At 37.5% G+C, this 22,490-nt stretch overlaps 1 protein-coding gene across 1 annotated transcript; it reads left to right on the plus strand.

The window, feature by feature from the left end:
- Nucleotides 1–9,292: 9,292 nt before the first annotated feature.
- On the plus strand, nt 9,293–15,943 carry LOC141901963 (matrilin-1-like). The gene is made up of 6 exons (XM_074789577.1): nt 9,293–9,557; nt 10,026–10,062; nt 12,171–12,749; nt 12,822–13,445; nt 13,534–14,094; nt 15,033–15,943. Exons 1-6 carry the CDS (start codon nt 9,399–9,401, stop codon nt 15,050–15,052), a joined length of 1,980 nt encoding a protein of 659 aa, XP_074645678.1. The 5' UTR covers nt 9,293–9,398; the 3' UTR covers nt 15,053–15,943.
- Nucleotides 15,944–22,490: the final 6,547 nt, after the last annotated feature.

Below are 22,490 nucleotides of genomic sequence, written 5' to 3' on the forward strand. Positions count from 1 at the left end.
TAAATTTTAGCTTTTTTGTAAAGAAAATTGTCCTCGCGAGTATACTTCGAAATATTTCCTTTCGTCAGTTTCACACGAGTTCTTAATACGTTTCCGTAGCATTCTATGTAATCTACGTGTATTTATTTTTCTTTCTGCCAACCACAATGGAAGTTCATTTACCAAGGCTAAGGTCTAGACACGATGTTATTCGAAAACCACAAATATTGGTGCACAAATGTCGAGAAATATCTAGAGTATCCTGTGCAGCGTCGTATCGAGTCGATTCACTATTCAAATCCGCTCGTAAATATCCCAAATTACTTCGTAACGAACGACAAGTCTGTGAAATAAAACACGATAAAACTGTAAGAACCGAATTGCGAGCGTCGGTCCTTGGGGGTTGTGGTTCCGAGCGATGTTTTTATCTGATGAAATGGCGCATTGATCGATACTGCAAATTGCATCCAGAAAAATACTGTGAATAGAATAAGAAAATGTTCTAGTAGTTTATTGGCGTGTCTGATTTATCTTAACATGGAATAGCACTGTTCCAGCTAATCGCATTACAATTTATGAGAAACTTTATTCTTATCAAAACACGCTTAACTATCTGATTTTATTCATCTGGTTGTTCGCCCCTTTCGTCTAAATTAAAGTGGCTCTTTTGGATCATTTGAATCCACCCGATGACCTTGTCGTCATCATCTTGTTTATCTTTGAGCGTTTCGGGAAGAATACGTTCATGTTTTCGGTTGTATTTTTGGTTCGTTGAAGTCTTTAGTTTATTAACACCGTTATTATCCGATATCACCGGCAATCGATCAGCTGAACCGGTCGTATCCTGGCGATCCATCAAAAAAGTAACAACCTTTTCCAACTTTGGTGCGTCGACGTCGTCGCTAATTTCACGGAAAAACTGTTCAATGCCGTTTCCCTGGTCCATTTGCGGGTCATTATTTTCTGGGTTTTCGTCGCTTAGATTTTGCTGCTCATCAACTCTTGTTGCAAGTGCTGGCAGAGGTTTGTACGTTTTGATGCGATGCCGTTTCAATGTTCTACGCAAGGCCAGTCGACGAAGTTGGGGCAAGTAAGATTTATCTATATAAGATTCACCTACATCTGTCGAATAGACGCCATGTTTATGATGGCGAGCATTCTTGCTACAGTGGAAGAACGCATCTTTCTTAGCGGCAGCAATTTCTTTCTGGCAGCCGAATTGCAGTGACGTCACTTGTTTGCAGTCTTTTCGAGGTCGGCGAATAGAGAGAATTGTTTCGGGATCAGCTAAATTTGATTTTGGTCGTGTTACTTTAATCGGGGATCTTTCCATTCCAATCTGCTGTAGATCTTTGATATCTAGACTTATACTGGTTCGGTCAGCTTTAAACATGGGGATACACTTACCCATCGTAAAGATTGGAGCGTCTTTTGTTCCCTGTTTAAAAGTTGACAACGCTTGAAACACAGTCTTTACACGTTTGATTGCCTGTTTACGCTTTTCTCCGCCAGTATGTTGTTTTTCATCGTTCAATCTATACGAGATTTGACGTTCCTCTAGGATCTCGTTGGTAAGTCGAGCGTGAACGTGGCACCGCAATGTTTCTATTTCGCGTAAATTCGATTTTAGCTGATTGTTCAGAATTTCGTTGGCCGACTTAGTAAAACTTGAAAACGATCCTAGTTTACGTCGTCCCATAGTTAGTTGTTTATCAGCTGTGATATCGTTAGTCTGTAAATCGATATTCCATCATGTATAGATATTTTTTTTCCACCGAGGTGTCATGATATGCCTTCAATAGTAGACAGCACATTCGTAAACTCCTCCCCGGCAGTAATTTAGCGAATATTATATATAAAACTGTCATCATTCGTGAGAAATAGCTGTCGACAGTAAAATCCATAGATTATTTAGTTCAGGATATTAAGCGTTATTCAGTACAGTTCACACAATTGGTACAATTTTAATTTGACGAGATTTGATAAATTCGTGGGAAAGATATGTCATGGTTGAACTATCGATTGCGTTTTAATAGCATAGCATATCTTTATTCTTTAAAAGCTATCGTAGATATGTATATTGTTTCTATGGCAGAGAGAAAGAGTTTAATGTTCTCGCGCTCTCCATTTTCGCAGTTGAAAATTCCAGGATTCATAGCGGCCCTTAAAAGTCATGAAAAGTCCTTTATTGGGAATGGGTCAATTCGAGGCCTTGAATGTCATGAAATACTTATAGGCTCTAAAGTACTTAAATCATTGTCATGGTCCTTGAATGACATCGCCTCATCTCGCGATTACAATTTGAAGCTTCTGATCACATATCATCTGGTGTTTCCGTATATCAGATTACCTTTTTTATGGATGGACCCAATGTGAATTAAAATTGGGTGATGAAAAGTCTTTGAATCGGGGGCAAAAATGTCCTTGAAATCCTTAAATGAAATTGGTCATGGGCACTATGAACCCTGCTGTTCACTCGCAGGTGAAATATTTAATCTGTAGAATCGTCCAATAAAAGGTCCACTAATTACCCTGGGTACAGCGGCATTTATCGCAATATGGATAGTGGTGTGTATAGAATGATATGGGTTCGATATTCACAGGGATTGTTTTACATTCCGACAAGTGCGCATAGGGCACTTTCTTCGAAGGATTATTTTTGCAGTAATTGTCCCCAAAAGATCATCTCAGTTGATGAGACTCGGTCGGTCATTTTCGTTCCATATTTAGCGAAGCGATGGAGACGATTCGGCAATTTATCATTGGAATTACTGCACTAATCCCGCACGTTACGAAGCACGAATCATACCTATATTTAATGAAGCATATCCTACATAGTTGATTGCCTATCATCGTAAGCTATTGGCTAAGATCAGTGCCGAGGACATTGGCTCCTAGGCGTATTACTAAATGACACATCGTCTAGCCTGATTATAGAGAGCCATCGATGACGATACGAGGATACATTGAAATGTCATTTTCTGATAGCGTCATCAACACTCTATCTGCGATAAATCGAAAAGCGCTGTATACGTTTTCCGTTTGGTGACGCCATCGCTTTCATTCAGTCTCTGAAATGCCCGTGCATTCGTAATTCAGTAGCGAAAGTAACGCATATCTTCGACATGCAAAGCACTCAAAAAGCTACCGGTCGCGAACAACTAACATCCATTAAACTACACAGTGATACGGCATCGATACGGTTTACTCTGTTAAGCCATTGCAACAAGACTCGCCTCTCCGGTCGTTTTATGGCAATTTTCATTTCCCATGATTTATTAGTCTCAAGTATGCCAACTCTTTCACGATTTCTCATTATGTTTTGTTATAATATTTCTCGTCAGCCCGTTGGTTTTCTTCAAATAGCACCAAAGGCTTTTCGGCCCTCGAAGCTATTGTTCTCATGGGAATTGGATACATTGTTGGCAAGGACGACATGCTTTACGTTGGAACTCATGGGAACCTCTTCTTTGTCTTTGAGGGTATAAAATTAAAATCGATCCATTACAACAAAATCTGAACATTATGTTCGGTAATAAATATTCTGCGAGGTGTAGCTTGTTAATGAATTCAGCAAATAATTGCCGCTTATTGCATAAAAAGCCAGCGCAGTTAGCGACATTTTGCATTATTAAACGTAATTCAGCGAAGATAACGGCAATGTAACACTTATGTACCGGGTAATACTGGATTTATATGATCGATGACAACCTGTGAAAAAACTCCGCTTTTTGTCCGTGGATTTATATAAAGATATTTACATGAACATACGTCAGGATGATGGGTGAGGATATATTTGGTGCTTTATTAAAAGCTCGGGACAAAAATGAACTGCTGAAGTATCGTTTGACAGAGGAGATAAGATTTCTCGATAGACAAAAGAAACAATCAAAACATATGTTGACAAATGATATATTCGACGAAAGGAAAGAAGCTTATCGTCTGCAAAGAGAGGTGACCGATATTGAATTACGCGACCAGGAAAAGAAACTAGCGGCCGAGGCGAAAAAACGAAAGGGCTGGGAAGCATTACGCCGGAGAAAAACATTTTTAGTCGCATTAGCTGGACTTGCAGAGAAAAAAGAATCGAAAGCTGGAATAAAGGGTACCCAAATGGCGTTACTGAGTCCAGAAAAGGAATATGTTCAGAGAAATCGAACAAGGTCGGCCAATGAGTGGAAGGATAAACTACTGCCCGAATTGGAACTGAATCGTAGTAAGTCTTTAGTTGTACTGTCGAGCCATTGGGTTGGAGACCCGAGAGCTATTGACTCTGTAAGGCGCGAGCGAAAAACCCCAGAAGAAATGGGTACGTACACTCGTTTTTTACAAGGGTTTCGTCACGCGGCCAGGCGATCGATTCGTACGGCTTTCTGCAGTCGACAAAGATGCCGCGGTGCATACGAGGGTGACCCCGGCTTCACTGACGTCAGTCACATGACCTTGCGTAAAGTCATGAACAAAGCAAAACATATCAAACTAAATGAGGAGATCCAACCGGAAGCTCTACAAAATGTCGATATACCCACCCCAGCTGAAGGTAAAACAGCTGGTGGTGTAATAAAATCGTTGCTTACAGACACTCCTTTCGAAGAGAAACAAGGGCTGCCAAAATCCCGAGAGAATACCACATTCTCAAACGATTCTGGCATCGAAGCAGACGCTTCGAGTGTCGGTGGACTTTCTCGATCACACACGTTACCACAAATATTAGAAGAATCAGAAACCTCCGGAAAAGATAACGAACTTGATAATAAATCAAGTTTACCCTCTCGACCTTTATCTACATCATCAGCAATGGGTGCAGCTGGGCTCTACTCGCAACTAAGTAAAAGCAAACCAAAAGCGAATCATACGAACAAAACTGGTTTCGGTGTCAATTTAAAGCCTATCAACTACGATAATATTACAAGTCCGATTGCTGAGTTACGCCGGATGAGTACGAACTTTTTGAACCGGGAAGACGTTATAACTGTCGATGTAAACAAATCCGTCAGAATTCATAAAACCGTTAATTTCAACGCTGACGCAGTTGAACATAAGAAACATTTGGCTCGTCGAAGGATCATTTTACCCGATATGATATTCTAAAAATGTAGAACTGTCAACAAGAAAATCTAATTTAGGCTAATTGAAAAATGGCTGAATGGCATATTGATCTCATATTAATCTCGTTTGATTATTTGAGGGATTGATTAATAACTCCCTAACCAAACTCTCATTAATTCAATGGAAAGTCTTCTTGTTTGATAAGGCGGTAGCTATCAGCTATAACTTAAGATATCATTCTATGTCACTCAATAAAATGTCTTTTTCTTTTTTTCTTTTTTACAAGGCAAACAAAAAATGTCTTTTCGAAGTGCATTTTAATCTGATGCCTAGAATGTATTGTAATCGGCTCATTTATCATTTCGTTGGAAAGTCTTCAATCGTATGGGATATTCTTATTTTGACATCTTGATCCGTTCGTGTTTGGTGTTATTAGATAGTAAATGGACGATCGATGGAATTCTCTCTAGTTGAACCCGCTGGATTACGGGATTTTATATCAAGATGGCTCCTTTTGAGAACTGAGGCTGAGAACCATTTTGATGATTGGTTGTTTACCATCAGATGCCCACGTCAAAAACCGATACATCTTCGCTATACAGTCCAATTTGTGCCAACTCGATCACAAACAGAAGACAGATTGACACATGAATAACAAAGAATATGAATGATTTTCGTACCATCTTAAACGATTTTAAAATACTGAGCGTTTTCTTTTTCATCGAAAGCGTTGAAAAACTTGAAAACAGCAAAAGTTTCAAAACTTTTGCTGTTTTCAAGTAGTTTCAATGCGGCAGCGATAGAAGCCTATTGTAAGCGAACGTCTCGTTTCCTGGCGAGCTATTACTTAAAAATAACGAACCAACATAATCCCTAGCGAAACAATTGGCACAGACAGGGGTAGTAGCATAATAGACAGGGGTGTAAAAGGTTGCAAGAAACCTTTCACGATTTCGAACACGAAAACAAGCGTGCATCTGACATGAGGGATGGTCCATGACTGTAGGCGAGGATGTGAGAAAACTATGCGATAAATAATCCCTCCCACCTGCCGTAACAGTGTTTTCCAAATACTCGAACGCTGTAACAAGATTTTCATATCGAATTTACTCTTCGTGTTACTACAATTAAACCCAGGTATTGTGTATGCGTTTTCCAGGATGAGGTTGATAAGTACTATATTCATTGCCAACTAAGAGGTTGTTGTTCAATTTGCACTGCATATGTAAAGAATGCGACTAAAAAATTTCTAACGATTTGTAAAAAATTAATTCCCTTTTTATCTGACGGTAAAGCTAGCTAGTTAGTTAAACTAGAGTAGTTAGTTGAACTAGAGAGAGTTTGAATCTGAAGGTTGCCTATAAAGAATAAATTTATTTATGGTTGCTGATTCGTATGAAGACTGATAGCACAGAGAAAACGCTATATTTTTACCATCATATACATGCCGTAATTGAGGTTTCCAAAATAGCGGGTGACAGGTAAATAAATGTGTGTAAATTTCCTGTCGATTCCTCGTTTTACAGAAAACTCTTAAGGCGAAATATGATATGGTTTGACAATATGATGAATAAAACAATGAGACGAAACAGAAGTCTGTTGTGTGTAATTTTCTTACACGCGTCGACCACATCGGTATTCAAAGGTTTTTTGTTCTGTTTATAAACGGATGCATTATCATCCGTAAATTCCATCCACTCCCAGCGGGTGTTTCGTGCGGTTGCGGCAAACGATCAAACCTCCTGTCTGTGCCACCTACACTAGGAGCAAGAAGACAGTAAAAATCGCTGCCATCAAAAATGTTTTGAAATTCTGCTCATTGATAGATGTTATATAAATTGTTGTATTAGTGCTGATAGGCTACGTCAATCGGAGATATTTTCTACTGAAAAAAAGACAGAAATAGTTACATATACAGTTCATGATACGGTTCTACGAGCTGAACTGATTGAAATTCCTTACCGAAGTTCAACTATATTGGGTTAATTTTTTTTGCATAGCTAAGCAATATTCAGTAGCTTCTTGACAGGCATATGTGACAATTACGGAAGCGTCGTGGGACATCATATAGGAAAATCAAACATTTCAAAGAATATCTCAACATAAAATCATTTGGGCCTATGAAAAATAAAAATTTGATTTTTTGTCGAGATGATAACTCAACATTGAATCAGGCAAACTTTCGGTTAATCGTAAATGATTTAATGTTGCGATATAACACGAGATGAAATCAAATTTTTAGTTTTCATAAAAATGTCCCCTAGGTAGTGGATCTCGACAAAAAATCTAATTTTTAGTTAAAGATGAGAATATTCGATTTTAATTGTAGGTAATAACGCGACATAAAATCGGAAAAACATTTTATTTGAATTGGAAAAACTATTCATTAATCGTAAATGAATGAGACATAACCCAACATCAAATACAATTTTTCCCAAATGATGTCCCCGGGATGCTTCCGTAGACAGTACATATAATTCTGTAAGATGTGCCTTTTGATTTTTCGAAGAATAGATACATGGATTTTATATGAACTGGTACATTTTCAAAAGGATGTCCTTCAAAATGTTATCGCTACACATGTATTAAGTCTGATACGGGCGAGCAGCGATCGTAATAACCGCTATGATTTTTAAGGAAATGAGATCGAAGAATGGGAAATTTTTCTTCGTTTAAACGAATTTCTCGTATCTTTGTGTTCGTATTAAACTGATTATTTACAAGTAATTTGTACTTAACTGGGACGACTTAACTGTATTTTAGCAGTTATGTTCATTGAGTTAGAATACAACCTGCTGGTAAAATGGTCGCTGTGGAGAAAATGTATTGACCAACAATTGACGAGAAAAAGAATAAGATTTTTCAATATATATGTATTCCATTTTCTGCGAAAAATGGAAAAAAATATTATCTTCCGTTCGAAGTTTTCTCATCACGCTTATCGAAAGGGCATTTTTGTTTTATTTTCGTTTGACGTCATTGACACAATAGAATGACTACCGGAAATATACGACCAGAAAGTTGACTTTTGACGGATATCATCAAAACATTTGAAATCTCCAGATATTCGTTCATGTGTGTTCTTCGTGGCCTGTGACCCATTTTTAAGGGCCAAAAATGGCGATACAGTACCTTATTTGGATAATTAGACCAATAACCTACGCAACTCACTTCAAGTGGCTCCAAACGTTTTGTAACGTCAGCTCTTGTTACGAATCTCAACTTCCGACTGAGATAAGTATTTATACACAACCCACGAGACACGCTAAACTGAATATACGCATATGTAAGTCAAAAGCATTTCGAATGAATTTACGTGTGAACTATTTCACCGTCAACGATATCGTACATGTGTTTTGTAGTCTTTCCCTGTGCGTGGGCGTAATTATGACAGTGAGGAGCATTCGAATCACATTTTTTTGTCGAATACTAGAGATGTTTTCAAAGGTTTCTCGCAGTTGTGTTCTTGTTTCAAACCAGTGCGAATGATTGATCATTTCGCTACTAGACTAATCTGAAAATCTATTATTTTAGAACAATTCGAGGCCGGATCCAGTACTTCTGTTTGATCAAATATCGATGGGAAATAGGGACTGGATGTGATTAATATACACATTGATTCGATTGATTTCCATCTTTGAGAAACAGGAAACTATTTCATTGAAATGCATCTTCGCCAAAATTGCTTTCCTTCAACTAAGTCTGACGACTGTCGATAGAAGTCATCATCCAGCTTCAAAAAGAAAAAAATTACGACATTTAGCGAAAGTAAAAATGTGCGCTTTAAATGTTTAGTTTACTTACAGGGAGCCGCTAGTTCACGTGAAATTCGAATCTTTTCAAATATTTCAGTGAATTCCACCAGAAATCATCGATAGGCATTTTTATCCAAGCCCCGCTGTTACAATGAATTACAACTTTCAAGCGTTGCCAATATTCGGAGTTTTCCATAAATCTACCCGTTCAAATAGGTCACTATTTTCTGAAATGTAAATGCTGAAATGAAAGTAACAGGCCCGTGGAAGGGGTTTTCTTCGGGGTCCCCTTCGAGAAAAAAGGACTAACTTCGGAGATGCATTTTCAGGGATTTTTTTTAATTGAATCTACATCAATTGTCGAACAAAATGTCTAAATCTCATGACTTATAATTGAAGATAATCGCTTACGTGTCCCGGACCAAATAAGCGTAATTCTACACATGCTGTAATTCTAGATGTATATAATTTTAGATTTTTTTTCTAGATTCATGACTGACAAACTATATTTACGTAGACTTTTTATTGAGTTTTGTCGAGTGGTGGGATTCGGCGTTCTCATAGGCAAAATATGTGTGACGTCACTGCACCGAAGACCTGCGTAATATAAGCGGGATGATGCGAAGTTTGCAGCGCAGTTTAACAGCTATCTATACCGGTGTAGAGAGAAAAACAAGTTCACTAGCATTTTACTATCACGGAGCTACTATTTCTAACAGAGAAATCATGAACTGTGGAACGGAAAGTGGTTTATCGATGTTCTTTTTCATATTAGTAAGTAACGTAGATTTTCATTATATTCGTTGAATTATGTACCTTCTATTGAACGCCATGAATGCAATTCATAAAAATTTCCATTACCTATTCACCTCGGATGTATTTTGAAAACAGTTTCTTTTTGTAGAATTATCAAATTTACAATTCAAATTCACTCAACCCCTCCCCAAACGAAAGCGATGCTGCCAGGTTAATCATAGTTGATTTATTACAGTGGAACCTTGTTTATCGAATCTTGTGGGCTTAAGTGAAATTGTCGTATTAAACGGGTTTCGTATTATCCATAGCTTGATTTATATGAATATCTGGGCCATGCGGGAAATCATCGTACTCGACGGGTTTCGTCATAAACGAAGTCGTATCAACGAGGTTCAACGGTATCAATTAAGTATAAATCTATCTATCCCTTTTCGTGGAATTTAGAAATCAGAAAAATACTAACTAGCATCGTTATCTTTATTTCAGGTCGCTATTTTCTCATCTCCGTCATCTGTGATCGCAGGTAGGAAACTTTTCAATATTCGCACACTTAAAATTATCGTTTAGCGAAACATGAAAACAACAACAGTATGAGCATTTCGTGTTCTTGTTGTGCTGTTTTATCGGGTCAGTAATGCAATTCTGGTCTATTACTTCCGAATCCGAAGAAAACAGAAAATTGTAATTATCCATTTGCCTGATTGATCGTTGCTTTTATAAGGCGTAGATTTTTAAGAGTTCAGTAAACACGGTTAGTCTTGGCTTTGGTGCGTTGAAATGTCGGAATTTCCTCGAGTATACGGAAAGCAAACAACAGAAAAGTATCAACGTCGTTCTGCATTCTAAGATATCATATTTGGATTTACTTTTTGCTATTACAGTTCTACAAAGGGTTGTTGCTCTAGTATGTGGGATTTCCGTGTTGGGCTGTGATAAAAAGCTTAAAAATTTCCGCATTCATTGAATAATTTCTAAAACATCAGAAGAAACATTTATTCTTGCATAAATAATAACGATAGCGCAATGATTTTTTAAACATTTTTTCATCCAAGCAAAAATACGGCACGGGTCTGAGTGGGCACGTCATTCGATATATCTATATATGTACATCAGTTTTTTTTGCTACAAATCATTTAATCAACCGAGCTATGCTGCTTGGCCTTCTTGGAATCACTTGACACATTCTCTCACATATCAATGTGAATGATCTATCAAAAACGGGTATTGCTGTAAAAAGCTCTTGCGAACACTTTTCAGAGTGCAATTCGAACTCCTCTAGAGCGTACTACGACCGTTTACGATGATATATTATTTAGTAGAACGTCGTCATCGGCGGTAGTGCGATTTCAAAGTGGGAATCAAATCTAATTTGAAACTCAATTTGACTCCGTTTCATATATACTTAGCAGGTTATTGCTTCTGCTCGAACCGTGGCAAAATAATTCCATATGCTTTTTTCACGGTATCAAGGTCGCGGATATTTTCACAACTTTTCTGTGTTAACGAAAACACCGCATTTTTATTCAAGGAATTCTAATTGTGTTGATTTTGTTTTAAGTATGCTGATGCGGTAATCTTCGTGGCGATTAAGTTTATACTAGCAATTTATACTAGCAATTTAACTCCGGCATGAATAGTTCGTTAAGTCACCGACCGAAGAAGAATTCGTTTCTATCCGACTTTTAAATGCTTACGATAACTACAGAAATATTTACGTTATCCCGTCTGTTAATTAATGCATCATAACCACGCTCGTAAAAACGACATTGTCTAAAAATATAGGATAATTGAAATATTTCCGTATCTAATACACCTGCCTATTCGTTCTGAATTCATGTGTGAATAATTATTCATCAGATACGAGTGAAATCTAAGTGCGATGTACAATAAATCTTCGCCCTGGCCATCTATATGATATGTAGGCCTACAACTGATTTTATCGATACCAAATTGTTGAAATAATACATAGATCCTGAAATCATACTTCGATTGATGACTGAATTGCAATGTTTCATGGTAACAGTGAGTTGGAATTTTATCGGCAACGCTTAATTGTACTTACGTAGCCTTATTCTGGAGTTAGTGCTAGCATTCTTCAAATTTTAGTTTCATTCTGAAAATTAGCAGTGGTTGAAAATGTTAGAATGAAAAGCGTATCCTACCGGTGGCAAAGGAAATTGAATACTCGGATTTGTTAACTTGAACAAAGACATTAAACAGATCGAAGGACAGAGAATTGACCAGATAATTGCAATTCTTGAAAAAAAGTGTCAACGATGACAAAAACTGCACGTTTTACTCGTCCATTCGAATCCGCAATATGTATGTATATACTCGGTAGATTGGATAAGAAATATATTCGAGAGTTTATCATTCACCCGAATCGAATTGATGTGGTATAGGCTATAGGCGAATTTTTGAATAGAAGAAAATTGATAGTATTTTTGCTTTGTAAAAATCTGGGTCCAATGGATCAAGTGAAAATTATTTAGATAAAGACGTATACGTATTGTACGAGTTACCATAAGCAATGTCTATATGGTGACTATGGTAACTCGTACTATATGATTATAAAATATAATTTGTATAAGTAAGTGGTTTACCGAATAGCCTATGTTTATGTTTTTGCAGGCGATAGTGACCACGGATGTAAAGTCGGTTTGGCTGACATTGTATTCATGTTAGACGATTCATCGAGCATCTGGCCAAACAATTTCACGCTGCAGAAGAATTTCGTAAACCAAATGATAAATTCATTTGATATCGCTCCCGACGCTACACATGTTGCAGTCGTCACGTTCAGTACGCGCGCACGTCTTCAATTCAGACTCAATGAAATGATGGAGAAAGACAAACTGAGGGAGGCCGTTTTCAGAATCCGACAACGAGGTGGCGACACTAACACCGGAGACGCGCTTAATTTAGCGAGGACCTACGCCTTCAGCCGTTCTCAGGGTGGACGACCAGGGAAAGTGCCTCAAATTGGAATCGTGATCACCGACGGCAAATCGCAAGTAATGCGCCAAACCACCAGAGAAGCACGGTTAGCGAAAGAGCAGGGAATTATTCTGTTCGCAGTTGGTATCGGAGAACACGTCAGTCAAAAAGAGTTACGATCAATCGCTTCAGGTGACGATTTTATATTTGAAAATAATGACTACGCCACTCTGTCAAAAATAGAGACACAACTTCAACAAAAAGCGTGCGAAAGTAAGTATTGAAAAAGAACTGCGAATGATCTTGCAAAATCAAGTCTCTTATCGATATTCATATTGCTTTCAGTTCCAATACCAACAGAGGTCAAAGTAGGAAAGAACTGCCGGAACAAGGAACTTGACCTTATATTCGCTGTAGACGTAGCCAAACCGATCTATAAGATCGACTACTTCAAGACACTTGCCTTTGTACAAAGTGTCATGTATTCTATGGATCTTGGCGACGACAAGGGCAAAGTTAGTGTAATAGCGTTCGGGAATCACGTAGAACCTGCTTATCAACTCGGTGAACACAATTCTTATTCCAAAAACTCCAAATCATTGTTCAACATTAAGCAGATGGATGGACCGTCAGATTTTGCCAGTGTCCTACAATATGCCAGATCTAGAGGTTTCAATGAGCGATATGGCGCGCGCAAAAGTGCGGCCCAGGTTCTTGTACTGGTAACCGATGGCAAGTCAGCAGACTTTGCAGAAACTGTCCGACAAGCGGAAAGAACAAAAACGGCCCGCATAAGAATATTTGTGGTGGGAATCGGCCCCGATGTAAACACTGGAGAACTGGAAGCTATAGCATCTATGCCGGCTAGATACCATGTGTATAAGGTTGATAACGTTGATCAGCTGGCAAAAGTCAAAACTTCAATATCCAGGAAAATATGTAGTGTATCAGGTCCAGTACAACTCGAAGGTAGGTCGACCGAGTATTCTAGTCGAACAATCTTTAGACTGTCACTTAAGATGTGCTGCATTGAAATTTCTATGAATATATATTGCAGCTTGTGGTCGAAGAAAGGGAGCTGACATAGCTTTTGTAATGAACACCGAGAATGCTATTGCTAAAGACGTTGTCAAAACGAGAGCTTTCATGAAGAACATCACTACCAGTTTCAACATGGGCAAAAACAAAATCAAAGTGGCCGCGCTACCAACAAAATGTAACTCAGTGCCTGGTTTCAGACTCAACGAAGGCGGCGAAGACAAGAAAGTTGCGCTAGAAAAGATCGGAGCCGATACTAACAAGGACGCTCTTACTGCATTGTTGACCGACGTTCGCACAGACGCATTCGAAGAGAAAAACGGTGCTCGAAAGGGTGTGAAGAAAATTGCCATCGTCGTTACAGACAATAAACCAGAAAATCCACGTAAAACTCTATTAGAAGCGATGAAAACGAAGATGTCAGATGTGGAAATATTCGTGATAGGGGTCGGCAAGGAGGTCGATTCGAAGCTGCTGAAAAATATAGCATCCACGCCGACTGAACGCCATGTAGCATTTGTACCCAATTACTCTACATTACACGAAACTAAAGAAATGTTAGTCGACAACGTATGCGAAGGTAAGATCGATATGTTTTCTTGAAAAAAATGACTCCATTTTAGGTATCTTAGGAATCTTTACATCCATTCTTAATGGGAATTCGGTACGCTTAAAATCACTTTGTGGGATATAAGGGGAATATAAATATGTAACTCGAACTCGAACCAATTATTAACTCCCAACTTGAAACAAACTAGATGCTAGTTGTATAGACTGATCCCAGCAACAAAGTTGTGAGTTACCATTTACATTTCGACTCGTCGAGATCAAATTCACAATGTTCTTACTTTTTGGGTGCATTTCTCGAAAGGCTATGAGGTCATTTTAGTTGGAAATGGTGGATATGATAATTATCGGAAGATTTTTGGCATTTTTTTTTGCTTTGACGTCGAAGAAAGATATCCCGAAGAAAAATATGGTATTTTGAACACATATCAGAAAGTGACAACCTGAAGAAGGTTGTCAATAAATCAATATGAAAAAGTGCAATTTCAGCATTACGTAAACCATGATTTGAAATGAATTTGAAGATTTGTCGGAGTACTCGAAAACCTCACTGAGTTTTTTTGCAAAATAAGTCATTCACTTGCGCAGTCGTCGTACCTGTAAACAGCAATGAAATACGGCGAGATAGAATGTATGTCGATTCATACATAAACCCAATACATGTTGCAAATTTAAGAATGACATCAACTGTGCCTCGCCTTGTGTAATTAGCAGTTCCAAAAGTATAGTGAGGATTATCATACAATTTTGAGAACAATCATCCGTTTTTTCGTTGGTTTCTGGTTAGACCTACGAGCAATCATCCCAAAATCTTGAGATGATTGCTCGTAGGCTAGACATAGTATATAGCCGACACCGTGGTCTTCACGTACGTTACATCAAGATCGCAAAGTCCGTCATGAAGCGAGGCTTCTTTGATTGATACTATGTGATTATTGATTTCTTTTACAGAACTGGAAAATGGGTCTTAAATCGACGAGAAAGTAGTTACTATAATGGCACGCCAGGTCGAGAGAACATGATCAGGGTAAAAGACTCGGACATTCTACCAAAGATAGTGACATCCGATTAGTACACCAGCATGGCTACTGCATACTTGTTGAAACTTAACTGTATGATAGAATAGATAACCATAGTAATTTATTGATGCATAGATTATATATCATATGTGTATATTTTGACATCTGAAATTGTAAATTATTAGTTTTCATTTTACGTCTGCTTAAACACAGCTGACCGTGGTTAGATCGAAATGGGGCACGTGTGTGCCAAATTTATTACATTTTTCACAAGACAGCCTACGTTTGAATTTTTCACATTCCAAACCAGGTTTTAAATAAATACACTACAGAACAAACGATTATATTGCTGCAGTTCTTAATCAATTAGTAATTATTGCTATGCATTGAATTTAAAAACGTTAAAATAAATAAACGGGTTATTAGGGTGTGGATATTGTTAAAATGTCAAAAAGCTATGAAGAATGTGTATAAGTTAGTCTGATAGCTTATCGTAAAGATGTAAATTATTTAAAAAATCAGGCATTAGAATTATTTTTTAATGTTTTTAGTAAAATATACTAATAAATAAATGTGATTGATTTGATGTGAAAACTGATTTCATATATTGAATACGCGGATCATGTCTACACACAAGGCAAAATAACACCACCCTAACCACCAGTGTAAACTTATAAGCAAAAATCAATGAAATACACCTGATGCAAACAGGTAGAACCACTTATCTCTGTAAAATGAAACTACATAACCCAACAAATATTCAATATAGCCGCCCCGATGCGATTCTTACCCTCCGCCTATGAATCAACGACCAATTACGTAAGGCCACACCGGAAGAAAACCTTGTTTCTCGGCCTCGACCCAATATTTCGTCATTTCAAATGATTATTTTCGAAATGAAATAGAATTGCCTACCGAGGTATTTCAAAATTTTGAATGAAATAAAACCCGATCAAAACTGTAGGCTATATACGTAAGTGTACAAACATAATATTCACGTGCCTGTGCCGCTTTCTTACTGATGGGCTATCAATGCGCATAGCACTGTCCGTTTGATAGACTGGTCGCCTGTCCAATTCTGCGCCCACCTGCATTCGCCGTCAGAATAGTAACCTTCTAACTGAAGGTAGAGACCGACAACCAGTCTATCCGTTTGATGGCAACGCATCCACAGACCTCATACGCACTGTATATTAGAAATACAAAACAGCTCCCCGTGTGAAACTTATAGGCAAACTCAGCTCCAGATGTGAAGTACCAACTGCGCCACCCCTTGACGGAGAAACCCATCCTCATCAGAGCTGCGCCGTCGGTGTCATACAACTACACTTCAGATACCCCAGGACCGTACTCTCATCTGGAAAATGTGCGTTTCGAAATGTGCTTCCTTGCTATCTAGTCAACACGCGGGACAATCAACTTAGAGGACCGCCGATCACACAACTATATCTGTACTTCGATTTCCGTTTTCAAAATCAAACCCCCTGTTTCGCTCCCGGCAGGTGTGGTGGGTCTGTAAGAGACATTACGAAAGCGTAAAATCATTCAGATTCATTTATTTCAACTTTTTTTTGCCCATTTTCTTCCAAATCATGCGCACACTCATGCTCACACTGATTTATTTTACCAACAGTCTCACAAAAGCTTCGGCTATTATGTTTGTCGCTGGTACCGAGACACTGGTTTTGGAACCGACGCTATATCGGAAACGCTTACACAAACCAGTTACACGGCTGCAACTGAACATTTTTGGATTAATGAATGCATGTATAGCATAAGGCACATTTTTGGCAAATAAAATGGAATATGTTTTAGTATAGAGTATTTTTATTGCTCGACAAAGATACATTTGCTTCGAGCACTAAAACAAAAAACTGACTTTGGGAAATTTGGAAGCGGCTTTGATAAATTGAGTAAGTTGTTTAAGCTGTTTCCATTTAGTTTCCATTAGTTGGGTAGTTTTGTGCACGCTTGGCCTAGTTCTGAAAAATGATTTTAAGAATTTAGTGCGAATGTTTCGGAAAATGGGCACTCAATAACGTGATGGAATTCGTCCCCAAAAATGAATTATTCTACACCAAGAAATCAAAAACTACAGAATCTTTTAGAAATATTATAGGCTCGTTTTGATGCCATTCCATTCACAATTGGTATTTTGCAAACACACGTTATCGGAAATCTTCAATGTCGTTATATTTCAATTTCCATCAATTGAAATCGATGCAACTTTTCTACAAAGCGAATCAATTATCAACGAAAAATTATATCAAACGCCGAGTATCAATCCAAGATTCTTGGCATGTCGTGTGAAAATATATGAAAACCCAGTTCGAAGCGTATTCGTTCCTTTATTTTTTGACATGGAGTACGCATCGCACCATCTAGCGGGATAGCTGGTAGTTCCCGTTGGAGAGGGCACCATGGATATGACTGAGATTCTTATTGGTTTGTCATACAGTGAAATAACGCAAAACACATCTTGAGTGTTTAATTACAGCTTTTGAGAAGAGGTAGAAATTGATGAGTCTGATAGGAAATATGGTGTTGCATCGAAAATGAATTATATGTATTTAACAAAATCAACTATTTTTCCACCTTGGTGTAACATATATACTTCAAGTCATATCATAGTTAGGATTCGCAGTGTAATAACGTTTAGAGAAATTGATGAGTCAATTTTGGACAAGTACTGAGATTGATTTAATTCATTCATTTTTCAGAAAATTGAAAAGAAAACATGTTTTACTTGTGGACTCGTTCACATTGATTGTCAAGACTAAATCTAAGACCGGACTAAAATCGTCTTGGTTTTATAAACAATGTATAAGAAGACTTTTCACGTATACGCTAATTCAATCTCAAGAGATCGCCTACTCCCACGTAACTTATTTAATATCCCAACCCTTGAAAATCTAAAAAAAAAACTATTCGAAACCCGAAATACCTTTCTATTATGTAATTTAAGCAAACTATGCCGTCAGGTTGACAATAGATAATTTATCCTACGGTTACTCTTTGATTGACTATAAATACTATTCAATGTTTCAGTCTGTATTCAATTGGGCTCAGTCCCACGAAGGTAATTAGTGACCAGTTGCTTATGGTAACCTTTAAATTTGAATTGTGTTTATTGTGTAAAATTGATGTAAAACTACCCGTTGCCGGTGCGGCTGATGCCGCCACTGCTGCTGCTGTTAAATCTCAACTTGTCATTAATAACACTTATTGATATCGTGCACTAACCATTCAATCAGCTCCTGTCAATGCAAATTTTTGTGTGGTCAATAAAATTTCTAAATGTGAAAGAGATATTTTCACCTACCTTTTCTTTCGAAAGCTAACGTCACAATTTCATCGATAGAACGCCAATCAATTGCATACACTTTTACAAAATCTATTTAGTTCAATGAATAATACTTAAGAAATATCTATCCAGAAAACATGTTTGTTTACGAATGAATTACTAATGTTTATGCAATATACATGCGTATTCTTTATATGCGTATATTTTTGATGTTAAGTTAATGCTTCTTGGTTCAGTTTCATGAAAACGTTTAAGCTTAAAACGGTTTAGTTTGAATTGTTGTCCTCATTAAAAACATTGAGTAAACGATACAGCTAGCTAAGGCGAAAAACTGAGTTTGACGTACAGTAAACTATCGCAGGCCGGGCAATTTTCCAGAAAATATGAACAACTGCCCTGAATGTTCTAGGAAATGCTTCTTATTTATCATGCGCACGGCTTTTCGTATTTTTTTTTTTATTTTTTGAAATTTGATTTCAACATGATGTACATGGTGTTCCCATGTAATTCTGTCGGGAGCCTGGGAATCTAGCAGTTTTCACCTTCTTTATTTCTTCATTATCAATAAATAGTTTTACAGTCCTAGTTATTTTCATACTTCCTGAGAATATCAAACGATTGGCGTTATCAATATTTAAGGATAGTTTATTAGCGCAGAGCTACGTTCTTAATTTCAATTAATTAATTTCAATTAATTGTTCATTTCAGTCTCGAGATTTTAAGGACATCTACTGCGAATTAAACTAGTGTCATCTGCGAAAACGATCGAATCTAAATTTTTGAAGCTTCTGTGATATCAACAATAGAAATAAAAGCGGTCCTAGAACCTGAACCATGTATTTGAAATGCCTCTAATGCCATAATGATTCATTTTGTACAGTAAAGTCGAATAATCTAATGTATAAAGACCCTTTTAAAATCGAGAACAATTAGGGCTGTAATTTTACCACTTTCAAGGTTTTAGTAATTTTGTCTAATTATGTTATCAATGCAGTCTGTTGATTTTTTCCCGAAAGCCAAACCGTTCGTCAGATAAAGTCGAGTGTTTATTACAAAAGTTCGATAGTCGACTTTACATGAGTTCTTCTAGAATGTTTGAAATAGAGGGGAGACTTGGAATAGGACTTATCTCATATAGCTCTTAACTTTGCACGCGAAGCCAGATTTAAAGATAGGTACAACTCTGGCCGTTTTGTATGGTGGCTGATTCGGGCCATAACGTAAAATTCCTGGTATGCAAATGAGGGCGCCAGACACGGATTTCTAGAGAAAATTCGACATTTTTCGTTGTTATGGCGGGGGCGCCAAAACGCAAGTTCATTTTGGTGGGGGCGCCAAAACAGAATATTCTTTTTTTGACGGACTTTCAGATAAAATTGGACGTTTTTTCGTTTTGGCGTTCTGGCAACCTCATTTGCATACCAGGAATTTTACGTTATGGCCCGAATCAATCACCATAGTTTTGAGTTTATTAGGAACAAAACCGGATTTGAACGATCTGTTGAAAATGTGGCATAATGGAGTCTCGATTTCTGGTGATGACGTATTTGATGATTTTCATGGTTTAACCACCAGTACCAGCTGTGTTAGAGGGGCTCGCACTGAATCTATAATTTCAGCTTCGACTATTGGAAATAGAAAAGGTTTGAGAGGTTTTGATTGGGAAAGAATTGTCGAAAATCTTCGAATTGTCTTTTAAATAATCTCGTTTATGATTTTCCAAGTGTTTATCATGATATTCTTCTGGTTTAAAAGATTTATTTATAGTAGTAATGTTTCTCAGCTGTTTTAAGTATACCATGAGGTTTATTTTTGTAATTTAGGTATTTATTCTTATACCTATTGGAATTACTTTTCTGAAGAATATCTTTATAGAAGAATGTTTTTTTTAATGTAATGGCAGAACTATTTTTCTATCATTACAAGGTTCCAGGTAGTGGGAACGTCTCAAAAAATACAAACCTCGGAACAAAGTTTAGATTGCCAATATTGCTAGAATTTAATTCCCAACTGATGACATACGTCGCCTGAAACCGAATAAGTTTCAGAACGCTAGGTTTTTGAATCGGAGTTTAACCTGTCATATTTGAATTTTAAGTGGAGATGATAATGATTGTAGCTCCCTAAAAACCGTCCTAAAATACTAAGATATTTTGATGGAAAGCTAGATACGTATCTAACGTACGATGTGCCCACTACAGCGTTATGCGCGACTTTTGCCAGTTTTACAGTTTATCTTTAATTTCATTACTATGGCTTTTAAGCTATTTAACGCTTGGCCAGACTGATATGCGTACGTTCCCTGCTCTGCAATTTCGTTCACCGTTTAACTAATAGCCGTCCGAAAATTGCATTCATATATATTTTAAACGATTCACCATACGCTGGCGATCTATTCTGTTATAATGTGAAAAATCGTTATTTCAAAAATTTGGCAAGCGAATGGGTAAACGAATGACGTCCTTTCAAAATCAGCAAATCAATGCACAAACGTTAAACATAATGCCGTAGTATCGAGTATCGAGTACATAAGTCTTTCCAGGTATCATTTGTTAAATTGCATCTATTAGCTCTGCTAACAAGACTATAGTATATTCCAGTTCGCACCATATCGATGTTTAATCTACCGGTACGTGATTCATCAAATCGCCGTTACACATTTTCCTTAGCGAAAAAAAACACGAACACAACGATGAATTCATCCCAGTGCCCGATAGACGAGATACAAGTATTCAAACACTACGTGATAGTATATGGCGTCGGTGCAATCTGCGTCTTGGGTATATGTTTGAACATCTTCGGGATTTTCGTTTTTCGAAAAATGACGGAGAGTGGACAAGCTATCTATCTCCTCACACTACTATCAATAGCCGACACAGTTTATCTGCTAAACATTTTTCTCGATAGTCCGGTTCGACGTCTCATTTACCAAATAATCCACGGTGACAAATTATTTCGTAGGAAAGACTACGGTGTATTTCCGATCTGGAACTGGTTCCGCATTGCTGCTTACAAGTCGACTGTTACAATTCGCAATTGGGTTGTCCTTCTGTCAGCAGTTGTTCGATGTTTGCACATTTTGTTTCCGCTATGGTCCCGTCGAAACATTGATCGGAAATTTGTGAATTTATGTACGGCGATAATAGCGATCGTGTCGGCGGTAATATATATACCTCGTTATTTCGGCGGTCGCGTTGTCCCGTTTAAGTGTCTGGGATCTTCAATGTCGAGTCCAACTTATCCAAAATTTGTGAAAGGAAAAGCAATGGATTTGAGCTCAACATGGATTTATTTGATAGTAACAGTAAATGCACCTATGATTATTCTTATGCTCGCAAACACGATTTTGCTGTGGTCCGTCAGTCGTTCGGTGAAAAATAGGAAATCGATGACGTCATCTAATACCGAAATAAATGTTAACACAAGAGCCACTCAACTTGTGATCATAGCTACTCTTATATATATAGTTTGCGAGTCACCAACAATCATTTCAAGAATATTTAATTATTTCATTAAATACGAATCCACAATTACGATGAGGAAAATGTTTGTCCTCTTAGACAACCTGACTCCGATCGACTCAGCTATCAATTTTGTTATCTATATTATTGCCAGTAAAATATTCAGAAAAACCGCGTATAAAATACTGTTTGCCAAATAACAAATACATTCTTTTATTTGCAAATACTGTTTCATTCGACCGCCGATCACATAACTATACTTCGATTTCCGATTTAAAAATCAGGTGGTTCAAAATCCGGCAGGTGTGATGGGTCTGTAAAGGGCTCGAAATCAAAACAAGTCTTATCTATTCTACGAAATGACTAAATGAGAGGGACAATCCCACAGATGTAAAAACGCCACCAGCCACAACGAATTATTATATTGAACATAACGATATTATACTTTTTGGTTATGACGCAATGACCGAGAAATTATCCATAAAACTAAATCAAAGGATAATTATGTTGCCGTGTAGTTTTTTCTTCTTTATCATGTTTTGGTCCCCAACTGGGATGCGGTTTACAAGTGCTTCGAAGTCTCTACAAAATATGAAATTGAAATACTTTGGTTGATAGAATACTA

This window comes from Tubulanus polymorphus, chromosome 1, assembly GCF_964204645.1.
Source record: "Tubulanus polymorphus chromosome 1, tnTubPoly1.2, whole genome shotgun sequence".
NCBI classification, from domain to species: domain Eukaryota; kingdom Metazoa; phylum Nemertea; class Palaeonemertea; order Tubulaniformes; family Tubulanidae; genus Tubulanus; species Tubulanus polymorphus.